The 13,532-nt window shown below is 45.5% G+C and overlaps 2 protein-coding genes across 4 annotated transcripts in view; one reads left to right on the forward strand and one right to left on the reverse strand.

Moving 5' to 3' along the window:
- LOC146183203 (uncharacterized) overlaps window positions 1-3,422 on the reverse strand; it is a 35,220-nt gene extending 31,798 nt beyond the window's left edge. Inside the window, exon 1 of one of the 3 annotated variants that reach the window (XR_014708760.1) lies at window positions 3,236-3,422. Coding sequence is in view for 2 of the 3 variants with exons in the window: in XM_084609083.1 (XP_084465209.1) it covers window positions 2,474-2,505 (32 nt within the window). In the remaining variant the exon portion in view is untranslated. Of the gene's footprint in view, window positions 1-2,473; window positions 2,939-3,235 lie in introns of those variants that run through there. The other 2 variants (XM_084609083.1, XM_084609082.1) reach the window with 2 other exon arrangements.
- The window catches only part of LOC146183205 (cyclin-dependent kinase 9-like), a 38,898-nt gene that overhangs the window by 5,934 nt on the left and 19,432 nt on the right, over window positions 1-13,532 (forward strand). The gene's annotated exons all lie outside the window — the stretch shown is intronic.

Raw genomic sequence — 13,532 nt, forward strand, 5'->3', positions numbered from 1 at the left:
AGCGAGATCCTGAACTCTTCTGCCCTCCCCCTCACCGCTAATTCGTTGATAGGTTTCTTTCTTACTAATTTGTTGCATTTCTTCAGGTTCAGGCTAATTCGGGACCTCACCATCCTGTGGTTAATGCATCGCACTTTCCCGATTACCTCTACATCTTGCATAATGGCGGGGGTTGAACACATTATGAAGTCAATTTCGTTTTTAGTCTCCCCGTTAGGACTTTTCCATGTCCATTTCCGGTTCTTCCGTTTGCTGAAGAAGGTATTCATGATTCTTAAGTTATTGCGCTCTGCAAAGTCAACTAAGTAACTCCACCCTGCTATTCCTAGAACCAATGCCATAGTCACCTACTGCATGGTCTCCTGCCTGCTTTTTCCCTACCTTGGCATTGAAGTTGCCCATTAGTACAGTATACTGCGTCTTTACTTTTCGCATTGCCGATTCTACATCTTCGTAGAAGCTTTCAACTGCCTGGTCATAACTGCATGTAGGTGCTAGGCCTGTACAACCTTCAGTTTATATCGCTTGTTAAGCCTAATAACGATGCCTGCCACCATCTCATTAATACTATAGAATTCATCTATATTACCCGCTATATACTTATTGACAAGGAAACCTACTCCTAGTTGTCGCCTCTCTGGTAAACCTCGATAACACAGTACATGCCCATCCTTCAGTACAGTATATGCCTCGTTCAGCTTCCTAACCTCACTAAGCCCTATGATATCCCATTTCATACCCTCTAGTTCCTCTAACAGAACTGCTAAACTAGCTTCACTAGCTAGGGTTCTAGCGTTAAACGTTGCCAGGGTCTGTTTCCAATGGCGGCCTGTCCAACGGAGCCAGGTATTCTTAGCACCCCCTGCTGCGTTACAGGTCTGACCGCCGCCGTGGTCAGTTGTTCCGCAGCCGCTGGTGACTGAGGGCCGGGGTTTTATGGAGCTTATCATAGGAGGTTGCGGCCAATTACTGCACCAGGGTGGCCAGCTCCTGTTCTGGCGAAGGAGTATGTTGCTGGAGGTGTTCACTGGCTTCAGGTCTTAATTAGTTGCCAATAAAAAGTTACTTGTGATTCGATATTGAACTTTATGCTGCAGTTTCACGTCATACATGGATGAATAGCCTATATTGATTACGATTGAGCTACACTAATTGCAGGTCCTATTAAGATGCCATTAGTTAATTGTAAATAAAAAACACTACAAGCAACTCGCATCGTTTAAAAGGTCTCACCGAGCAGAATCCAAAAACAAACGCTAAACAGAGCTAGCGCTCATCTACCTCGGTTCAACCATAGTTTTTACCTCTTCCACTTTATAGTTTAGCTAAATGTTGTATTGGCGTAACACTTTGAAGGGTCTTAGCTGTACGTGCATCTCATTGTAACATTGCTCTTACGGGACAATTTATGGTATTATACAAGTAATGAAATCACGATTTCCAGCAGCACTGCATCCCAACTCTGCATTAGCCGACAAGAATTCTTTTCTGTCGTTTCTGTCAGAGTGGCAACGCCACGCAAATGGGCAACGGGGCTTTCTAAGTCCGTCCACAGTAACTGGACTGCGTGTAACACTATGCAGTGCGTTGTCGCTGTTGTAGTATAGCGGTAAACAGATCATAACTACAAGCGCATTAACTTCACTAAACCATTTATGAGCTCAAAATGCCGTATAAAATTTAGCTTAAACGCTTTACTTCTGAAAATGAGTGGTCCAGTCATGGCAGCGACTCACGATCATTCTGAGCTCTTTGTTCCTTGGTGGCCGCATCTCCCCGTATTTATTTCGGAACTATTTAAAGTTGCGACTGAGCTTCTCACAGTTTGAACGTCAATTACATGCTCTACGTGTCTTCGTGCGTCTCCGCACTGTGTATCCGCGCTCCGCTGCATTCAGCCATATTGTTTGTTTACATTTATCGAATTTTGGGTGACTCGATACTTGGCTTGGATCTTTATGGCTGAAGTGTTACAGCACAGCCAAAAGTAATGTTTTTCGCTTGAATTATCGTACAGAAATGTTTTGATCAGCTTTAAAATGTTACACAGTGATTTCAAATGCCTTTTATGGGCACTGATTTTCCTTAAGTGCAGTATTTGGAATGACATATTTTACCGTGTAGCACCGGAAGAAACCGAATGACATTCGATGCATCGAATGATATTAGCATTTAATGTCATTATTCCCCTGCTACACGAGAAAATTTAATGTCATTAGGTTCGAATGACATTCATTGAATGAGCTTGGGGAACTCGCATTTGATCGCGAACCGAATGTGTATTCTTGACGCCAGATACACAGTAAACAAGTAACGCAACAACATATTCTGCGCACAGTGGCATTTAAAAATAATATATCTAAAGTTTTGTTTTAAAACCTGTTAATTTAGGTGTAAAATTATTCACACTGCAGGCTCTCGCGGAACGGCATTACTCGGTCACAGCAGTGGTCCAGTCGTGGCAGCGACTCACGTTTTGGGCTCTGTGTTCCTTGGTGGCCGCATCTCCTCGTATGTTTATCTCGGAACTATTTAAAGTTTTGACCGAACGTCTCACACTTTGGACGTCAATTGCGTGCTCTACGTGTCTCCGTGCGTCTCCGCACTGTGTATCCGTGCTCCGCTGTGCTCTGCCATATTGTTTACATTTATCAAATTTGTGGGTGACTCGATACTTGGCTTGGATTTTTACGGCTCAAGTGCTACAGCACAGCCAAAAGTATTGTTTTTCGCTTGAATTATCGTACAGAAATGTTTTGATCAGCTTTAAAATGTTACACAGTGATTTCAAACGCGTTTTATGAGCACTGATGTTCCTTAAGTGCACTATTTTGAATGACATATTTTACCGTGTAGCACCGAAAGAAACCGAATGACATTCGATGCATCGAATGATATTAGCATTTATTGTCATTATTCTCCTGCTACACGAGAAAATTTAATGTCATTAGGTTCGAATGACATTCTTCATTGAGCTTGGGGAAGTCGCATTTGATCGCGAACCTAATGTGTACTCTTTAAGCTAGATACACAGTAAGCAAGTAACGCAACAACATATTCTGCGCACAGTGGCATTTAAAAATAATATATCTAGAGTTTTGCTTTAAAACCTGTTAATTTAGGTGTAAAATTATTCGCACTGTAGGCTCTCGCGGAACGGCATTACTCGGTCACAGCAGTGGCAAGGCAGTGGCATGGTAGAATTAGCAATGGTCCAGTCATGGCAGCGACTCACGTTTTGGGCTCCGTGTTCCTTGGTGGCCGCATCTCCTCATATGTTTATCTCGGAACTATTTAAAGTTTTGACTGAACGCCTCACAGTTTTGACGTCAATTGCGTGCTCTACGTGTCTCCGTGCGTCTGCGCACTGTGTATCCGCGCTCCGCTGTGTTCCGCCATATTGTTTGTTTACATTACACTATACATTTATCAAATTTGTGGGTGACTCGTTACTCGGCTTGGATTTTTATGGCTCAAGTGCTACAGCACAGCCAAGAGTATGTTTTTCATCACGGTGGAAGAAAGAAAGGTGCCATGGAGGTGCTCCGACGGCGCCGCGAGCAGCACGGGCACGGGTACTGGGGGCCTGTCTCGTCGCTCGTTTCGCTGGCGTTTCTATGGGCGCGCCTAGGACTGGACGGGCGCTTGTTTTTGATACATAGGGGCGTTCGCCTACTTGAAACAATTTTTAATTTGGTTGGAATTATGTACCTTTATATTTCTGCCCATTTTCTAGGTTATAATTCGACTCGGGGCCGCATGAATGATTTCTCAATTGATATGCAGCTCTGCGGTTTACGACAAACACGAGTAATACAATATTTCCTTAAAGCACTCCTGTGAGCGGCGCTTAAAGAGCATCCAAATGAGTGCAAGATCACTATGTGAGCCTTCACAGCTGCCAACATGTGCAAAGTATCATGTACTGCCGCGCTGGAAAAAAAAAAAAAAAAAAAAAAAGAAAAAAAAAAAAACAGAGTTACGTTCGCGCACTCTGCTATTTGAAAATTTTCTCGCCGTTCTTTTTTCCGGTTGATAGCAAAACACGCTAATGTCCTGATTTATTGCATTACGGACAATTGTAGAAAGCTTTTGCTGGAACCCAAATGTTAACATGACGCAAGAAATTTAAACAACGGAACCCGTAGGCGCGCCTTCGCTCGTATTTCTTTTTATTGCCCTGTACACGTGCGTGTCGTGCATTACAGCACAATTTGAAGGTAGGATGCTATAGGGCGATTCCATGTAAGATCAAACAAAAGATGGTCGGCCGACCTTATAAATTGATTTTAAAATTTTGATGTACTGTTGCCCGATGACTGGAAAAATGATACCTGCAATTGGTTGTGCTGCCATGTTTTTTTTTTTGTTTTTTTTTTTTTTTCGGGGCATAGGAAATTGAAATAATGAAGGAGTGGAGTGCCACACTTAGGTTCTCTGTTGTTTTTGACAACTTTGGTCATTGATTACATTGATTACAGAAATTATAATAAAGTTAGGTAGCTGAAAATGGTCTCACTAAAAATATGCATGCTTTTGTTTGTATTCAGATAATTTTGTTCTTTTGGGAAGTGTAGATTTTTTTACTTACATGAACAATAAAGGAGAAGTTGGAGCCGAATAGCGGTTCCGGCTACTCCTTTCCACCAGAATTGTAAGAAACACTTAGTCTCTTTTTATGAAATCAGAAATATAATAATTAGTTTTCACAGGAAAAGAAAGGCATAGTATCTGTCACAGATGTTCTGTCGCAAAGAGAGAAAAAGGTGCCGCAGTGGAGGGCTACGGAGTAATTTAGACCACCCGGGTATCTTTAACGTGCACTAACATCGCACAGCACACGAACGCCTCTTCTTTTCGCCTCCATCGAAACGGAGCCGTCGGCGGTCGGGATCGAACCAGGGTGCTCCGGCACAGTAGTCGGACATCTTAACAACTGCACCATCTCGGCAGGGAGGAAATTGGCCCAGGAAATAAAATGTTGCCTATTTTGCAGGTCTTTGTCTCAAAAAATGTTTGTGATAGAGCGGCAATACTTCCACGCTATGTTCTCAGCATATTTACCTATCAAACTGCAGAAGCTTATATTTATATAACGTTTCAATACACAGACGTACGATCGCGCTGATTTCAAGAAAACAGCGAGCAATGAAAATTTATGAAGACAAATTATTTTTTCTTATATTTCTTAAACTTCGTCCCCTATTCTCCTTGGCTTCAGCTTTCAAATTCATTGAAAAGATATTGCATAATTCCGTTGCGCTAGTAATTACGGCCACTCCAACAATGCCCCTGCACAAGTCTCAGCGCACGACGCAGGATTCAAGATTCTATGACATTTGTGAATTGCACAGTTTTTCAACTGTGGCATAATATTGTATTTTGTCATTTATGTCTTGGCGTCGCAAATTATCTGGCAGACACCCTAGTGAATGATTCGGAAATTTGTGCGCGTGGTGTTTCTGATGCGTTTGTGGCATCGGGCAGCGTTTTTTGAGTCTTACTTTCACCAAAACACGGATTGCGCAAAATACAATAAAGTTCAATGAACAAGCAATGTATTCCAATTATTACTAGTGAAATGAAGAAATTGTTAAGGCCATGGAGAATCGCCTCATTAAAATAGAATGTTTCTTGGCTGCAATCGTTTACTTTAATCATTCGACGACGCACATTACATTCATTCCTGTGCACAGTTTGTTTCTTTCATGCAGTTCAGGCTATACATGCCTGCATGAAGTGTGAACCGCAAGTCATATGCGCGGCAAAAGCCCCAGTCTGACCGTGTGGATGCCGTCGTCTGAGATAGACACGCGCATCCGACTACAGATAGCTTTGCTTTTTTGTGTTCGATACTTCACTTTGCTGCTGGAGCGCCACATTCATTCTGATACCATCTGGTGCAGCGCAGTTTCTCGTGTGGGAACGGTTGTCGCGCTTGCGAGGATGAAGCAGACGCTCAAACCTCCCCGACAGCGATTCAATCTTGCTTCCTTCACCTCCATGTAATCGGCGTCTGGTTGCGATGCGAACAAGGGGTGGATAGAAAAGCGAACATTCATTTCACATGCATTGAACAGCTACCCAAGAGGCATTGCACTGGCGGCATGGTGTCATGGAGCTTCTTTTTAATTGGCCACACGTGGCAACAATCCGCTAGAAGCGCGCCCTGTGCGTGCTCCGGAGCTGCGAGCGCAGCGTGTCGTCTGCTCGAGCAGACGACGCTTCTCTGTTTGCTCGGAAATGGAGTTATTTAGTCAGCCTTACGAAAGTTTCTATCTGCTCAGAAGTTGGGGTGTAAATATCGCAGAATAAATATCTAAGGGTTAGGGCCTTTTAATGCTGATTTAAGTGCGAAATTATAAGCGCACGCGCCGGTGCTTCATAAGCACGCCAGCAGAACCGGCGGAGAGGATGGCCCCCAGACCACGTGCTGCCCCTACCGGCTGCTCTCTCTTTCGGTCACACTAAGCGGCCGCGCGCTTGCTGCAGCACGGCTGCGCCGTCGGAGCACCTCTCTTTCTTCCACCGTGTTTTTCACTTGAATTATCATGCAGAAATGTTTTGATCAGCGTTAAAATATTATAGTGATTTTAAACGTTTTTCATGCGCACAGATGCTCCTTAAGTGTAGTAGTCTTTTTTTTTTATAGCTGATCGTAATTGCCACCATTTGCGAGTGACATTTTACCGTGTAGGGTGTAGCACCGAAAGAAACCGAATGACATTCGATTCAAATGACATTAAATCTGCTTGTCTTGTATTTAATAGAGCTGTCATCAAGAGGAGGAAGAACAATGAAATCGCGTATGGATATCAATGCCTGCCTCACATGCCAACTCCCAGAGGGATAGATCGGGCCTGAGCCCTGAGCGTCATCATTGCTCAGTTGGTAATAGTATGATTGTGCTTAGGTTCCTTCATTTTGTTTTACGTGGTACTGAATGAGGGGGTTAAAAATTAGGCACTATCTTTGAGCTCAAAAACTGGATAAAATACAAGTTCTTGAAGAAATTCTTTTGATAACTGGGTTTGGATTGTTAATTTGGTTTTATTTTTATCAGTGAATTAATATAACTTTCCTACAGGTCATGAAGTGCCTTTTTCTTTTTTCTTTCTATTTTCAAATTTTTTTCCTTGCATTTACTGTTATCCTTTTTCAAGCATTTGCGTCACTATACTAGACTGTCTTGTCCTTGCATGTACACCCCACTGTCAGAAACGTGAAACTTGCAGCGATTGCTGCAAGGTCAGATTATGGGGCTCTCATAGCGGCCTTAGCATTCTCAACCTTCATGAGGGACTGAGCACCACTAACACAAGACATGCTGAACAGTCCAACAGCAGGTTCTGTCATCTGTACACAGATAGTTTGCAAGTAAACATCGCAGCACAATCTATAAGCATGAAGCCTGGCTTCCGCATTGTATGTCAGTGCAGGTGGCAATCGGCAGACTAACTTATGTGCCAGTTTTGCCATTGTTGTTTTGGCTTCTCAGGTCACCAATAACATTAGTGTGAACTGCACAAACTGTGCCTGTGATGCTGAAAAAATTGGCTGCGGCGTAGCTCAGCCAGGCCTGGGTACACAAAGTGAAAGCTTAGTTTAGCCTGATTAAGTCTTGGTTTCATTTGGTTAACCTTTGATTTAGCTGTAATTATCATACTTAGCTGTACACTCGTCGTTAAGCCATGTATGATGGCTGTGCCTGGGTCGGTGGCTAGACATGACTGTGACGAGGCTTGGGTGGACACACTTCGTTAGCCGCGCATGATTTGACAGACATATCAGTTGTCATGGTAGTATGACATTTATTGTTGCTGCATATATATATCAGTTGTCATGGTAGCATGACATTTATTGTTGCTGCACATTATTTGGCTTGATGCCTATGAAGACTGATCAGTGGTCAGTAAAGTAGTTGGTTGCCGTCTCGAGATCAGTCCCAGACGCTAGCTTTGCACACTTAACATAGTGAACCCTTCCGTGAAGCAGCTCACTGGGTGATATCCGCGGGGTGGTCATTCCACTCTCGCACAACGCTCGGAGAAAACAGCCCGGCCTCACTGCCATGCATGTAGGTGAGTGCGACGCTCCTCTTAGGCACGTGGCGAGTCCTGTGGTCAGGTGGTGACTGAGCCTGGGAGAGCGCGTGAGCTAAGCCAGTAGTGGCGGTGGAGGTTGGCGCGGCAAGTGAAAGGCATAAATGTGGCACAGCCGCGGTCAAATGAACGTCAGATTGCTGGCGGCGGCAAATCTCTGCTCTACTAGGTTAGTAAAGCCTTTGCTTTAAAATCATGGCAGCTATTTTAGATGCCACACTGCCTCCGTGGTTTTAGTGCTTATCAAAGATTTATGGAAATTTAGGTTAAGAAGAAGCCATGGACAAACTTCTTTACAAGTATTTCAGCATGCATTTTAGTATTGGCGTAATGGGGCCAGCTTGATCATTCCAAGTGAGGTGTGCATACACAGGTATTTCTGATGTAACTGGTAGTGAAGATTTACCATGAGTGGAATAATCTGAGGGACTGGTGGTGTTGTGATATGAAAAGCACATTACTAATTTAATCATATTATGGGCCATTTGCCACTTAGAACACAAGCTGGACACAATGTTGACGTCAGTTCGTAGTTATCCAATATCGTTAGCATCTTTAACCCTTTGACTGTTGAACATTCCGAAAAAAATTCAGCCCCCAGTGTCGAATTTTTTAAACGCCATGCGTTTAGCGCAGTACCCATATGGCCAAAACAATCAAGGGTTAATCTAACGATAGAAAGCAGCCATCAGCAAAAGTTTGGTCAAGTGTTAGAGTTTAAGAGGGCAGTCTCTGGTGTAAATAAAGAAAGGTGAACCGAGAACTCGTCCTTTGTGGCGCACAAGGTATTACTGGAATTGAGCATGAGCTGTGGTCGTCAGCATTCATGGATTGGGACTAGCATGCTAAGAGTTTAGTGCATGACAGTACATTGTTGTCAGTGTAGTAATATGGCACTTAAGTTTTTGAAATGCTCGTCAGGAGTCTAGGTCCCCTTCCCTCTGCATTCCTTGTGATGGATGGGTTTCTTGAGTTAAGAAAAAAAAAAAAAAATTTTCCTGTGCTGCATAGTTGTTGGCACAAGTGTGAAAAATGTGCTGGATTCAAGACGCCTTATTAAGTGATCAAGAGTATATGACATGTTCCATGGTTTTGCAGCAAATTCTTTTTAATGATATTGGACGTTAACTTGCTGATGAAGGCCTTTCACCAGATTAGCTGTATTTACCTGTATAAGAATTGCGCTTTTTCTGGCCTAGTGCAACTCTTACACTGGTCAGAGTTGCGGCTACCGGCAGAGACCTTGTTCTGTTGATGCGACTGGTGTACATACTAATGCTGTCACCGGCAGCTGACTGGCAGACATTTCAGTTTTCGTCATTTTCACTTTCTCCACTACTTCATGAGCTGCCCTTATTGTTTCCCTCCCAGAAATTCTTGCACTGAAAACAGGACACAGCGCTGCACTAATTTCAGTGTTCCTGTTGTCTCTGTCTTCCTGCGCTAAGCCTCCGACAAACTAGCCTGCAAGGATGCATTTCTGTGTCTGTTGCACAGGTGTGTTTACAGAGATTAAGCCTTCACTGCTGCCACTTGACACTCCACTGCCAACTTCCAGGCGTTTATTCTGTCATGTCCGTTTATCGCGCATCTTTAGACGCACAAAAGCCTTAAACTCATCCGCACTGCCTCATGCCATATCACTCTGGAATGACCTCCCCGAATCATTTGTTTCATTAAATGATCTTGCTGCATTCTGTTAGCATGTGCTCGGCTTGTACTGTTCAGATAATCCCTCCACATTATTGTACAATCTTGGAATTTTGTTGTGTTATTAATATTCTGCATGCATTTCATCTATTTTGTTCCATGTAGCCATGCATATATTCCGCAATTTGATGGATTTGACATCATGCATTGCTTGTTGTTTCGCTCATTATTAATGACATTTTTTTCTTACTGTAACCACCCTTGCGCAATGCCCATGCGGGCCTGTAAGGTTCAATAAATAAATTGTGAAGAGGAAGAAGTACATGAGGAACATTCTAGGCAGTGGCATCATGATCGCTGCGCGTGTTGGACCTGACGGTGTTCGCTGTCGCTGTGCTTGCCGCTGATCTGCCCAGTCCTGCTGATCGAGTCCTGCTGATCTGATCAATAAACCCCCATCTTACATTTGGTGGAGCTGCCGGTTAAGATCTATCCTCTCGCCCTGGAAATCTGCAGCCGCACATTACCACCTGCTGCGATGCGTGAGGACGTTAACCACCAAGCCGTACAAGTTGGCTCGGCCATTACCTGCCCCGGCTTGCTGGCGGTCCCTCCGCTAGCGAGACCCTGCCATCTTCAGCGGCACTGACGACCATGACGTCGAGGACTGGGTCACTTCCTATGAGCGAGTGAGCGCTTATAACAAATGGGACGCGGAAACGAAGTTAAGCAAAATGATATTCTATCTTACCGGCATAGCAAATCTATGGTTTCGCAACCATGAAGCGGACATTCCATCATTGTCCGTGTTCAAAGCTAGCTTCGCTAATGTTTTTGGCCGTCCGGCTGTGAGGAAACTCCGCGCTGAACAGTGCTTGCGTGCGCGGTCTCAACAGGTTGGTGAGAATTTCACAAGTTATATCGAGGACGTCGTCGACTTGTGCAAGCGCGTGAACGCACAGATGTCGGAGGCCGACAAGATTAAGTACATTCTGCAAGGAATTGATGACGACGCCTTCCAGATACTGACTGCTCGAGATATCCACACCATCGCAGAAGTGGTCACACTGTGTCAAAGTTATGATGAACTGCGCAAACAAAGGGCCATAACTCGCTCGAACACCATGCACTCTGACTCGCTTGCTGTCCTGACAGATGCAGCTGAACATTCTGCGCTGCTGCCACAAATCAAGAGCTTCATTCGGGAAGAAGTTACTCGACAGCTCTCCCTTATGTCCTGCCATAAAGAGCCTTCCTCACACCTAGCTCCCAGTTTGCGCCAGATTATTCAGGAAAACAAGTAGCTGAATCTCTTCCTCCAGCCCCTCAATCTATGGCTGTCGCAGCCCCATTGACATATGCGGCTGTTGCTGCCCGACCACCACCTACGCATGCTCCGCCGCAACCTGCCTACGTTCAGCCGCCTCCTGGTCCTGCTCGAGAACCGGCTCCAAGACCGCGCAATCCCTGGCGCACGACAGATAACTGCCCAATTTGGTATACTTGCGGACTGGCTGGACATATTTCTCGTTATTGTCGAAACCGTCTCCCAGTGTCGGCACCACCTACTCATGGTTATGGGTACTGGTCTTCGATGCCTCAGTATTCTGCGCCTATTGAGCTTCCAGCCAGCCGTCATTTCTCCCCAGACCACTCAGCCATGACCGACCGCCGTTTACAGTCGCCACGACGCCGCTCTATCTCTCCGATGCGACGTCGACAGAACGCTTTATGTGAGGAAAACAAGAGGCCGCAGTTCCTGAGGCGAGAACTGCGACCCGTCCAACTTTCAAAGTCCTCATCTGTCGCTGGCCAACCTTATTGAAGTTTTCGTCGAGGGTGTTGCTGTCATGGCTCTAATTGACACTAGTGCTGCGATTTCGGTTATGGACGCAAAACTATGTAGCTCTTTAAAGAAAGTGACGACGCCAATTGCGGGACTTTCGCTGCGAACGGCCAGCACTCAGCATATCAAGCCTTTAGCAGCGTGCATCGCTCGAGTAGTTATCCAGAATTGCCTTTATACCATTGAGTTCGTCGGGCTGCCAAGTTGCTCACACGCTGTTATTTTAGGCTGGGATTTCCCGTCGCATTACGCTGCTATTATTGATTGTGCTCGAGCTGAAGTGGGATTCTCGACTTGGCCCGATGCCTTACCAGACGCTGATCCACGAAATTCCTGTGCTAAAGCCCTCGTCGCCAAAGATATTGACCTTCCTCCCTGCTCTTCTGTGCTTGTTCGTGTCACTTGTGCCACTGTTAGCGATGAGACCGTTCTCTTCACACCAGCTCGTACTTTCCTGCGCCGCAAGTGTCTTCCATTGCCCTACGCTGTGCTCGCTATTTCCGCTGGCCTTTCTATGTTATGGGTCTCTAACCCATTTAACTCCTCTACTGCCTTGCGCCATGGTGAATGCCTCGGCAGTATCCAGCCAATCGCAGCTCTTCTGATCTCTGAGGAACCTGACGACGCGTCGCACTCTGCCGTGACTGCTCTCAGCCCCCCTTCACCTGCGCCCGCTCCTTCCTCTACAGACTTGTTCTTCCGCTCCATCGACGCTGATCTTCCTCCAGCGCAGCGCACTCAGCTTTTGAACCTATTACATCAATTTCGCTCCTCCTTCGACTCTCATCAAAGTTGTTTGGGTCAAACTTCTACAGTCACTCATCGCATCGTCACCAGCACCCACGCACCACTGCGACAGCGCCCCTATCGTGTGTCTGCAACCGAATGCCGGGCTATCGAAGAGCAAGTTGACCTAATGAATCAGAATGGCGTGATTCAGCCCTCAAGCAGCCCTTGGGCGTCACCTGTTGTGCTCGTAAAAAAGAAAGATCGTTCTCTCCGCTTCTGTGTCGATTATCGCCGCCTGAATAAGATTACACGAAAGGATGTCTACCCTCTCCCACGCATCGACGACGCTCTTGATTGTTTGCAAGGCGCCGAGCTCTTTTCTTCCCTAGATTTACATTCCGGCTACTGGCAAGTTCCCCTGGAAGCGGCTGATCGCCCCAAAACTGCCTTTGTAACTCCAAACGGCTTGTACGAATTTAGTTATGCCGTTTGGCCTTTGTAATGCTCCGGCAACATTTGAGCGGATGATGGACACTATTTTGCGTGGCCTAAAGTCTCTGCTACCTCGACGACATTGTCGTCTTTTCTCCTGACTTTGACACACACCTCTACCATCTGAAGCACGTTTTGACCTGCCTATCTGATGCCGGACTGCAGCTGAATTTGAAAAAATGTCGTTTTGCCGCCCGCCAGCTCACCATTCTTGGCCACGTTGTCTCCAAAGAAGGTGTATCACCAGATCCTGCCAAACTTCATGCCGTAGCAGCCTTTCCAAAACCGACATTCATCAAAGATCTACTTAGCTTTCTCGGCTGTGCTCTTACTTTCGCCGCTTTATTAGAAATTTTGCTTCAATTGCTGCTCTCTTGACAGACCTTCTGTCCGGCAGTTCTGACCTTTCGTCATGGTCGCCAACGTGCGACGATGCCTTAAATACTTTACGTCGGATCCTCACGGCATCGCCTGTCCTACGCCACTTCGATCCCACAGCGCCTACTGAGGTCCACACGGACGCCAGTGGTATTGGTCTCGGCGCTGTGCTCGCTCAGCGGAAATCAGGTTATACTGAATATATGGTCGCCTATGCTAGCCGAACACTCACGAAGGCTGAATCCAATTACTCTGTCACTGAAAAAGAGTGCTTAGCGATTATTTGGGCTCTTACTAAATTCCGTCCTTACCTCTATGGCCACCCTTTTGACGTA

Source organism: Amblyomma maculatum, chromosome 7, assembly GCF_055883805.1.
Source record: "Amblyomma maculatum isolate TAMU_Amacu chromosome 7, ASM5588380v1, whole genome shotgun sequence".
In the NCBI taxonomy this organism is placed as follows: Eukaryota; Metazoa; Arthropoda; class Arachnida; order Ixodida; family Ixodidae; genus Amblyomma; species Amblyomma maculatum.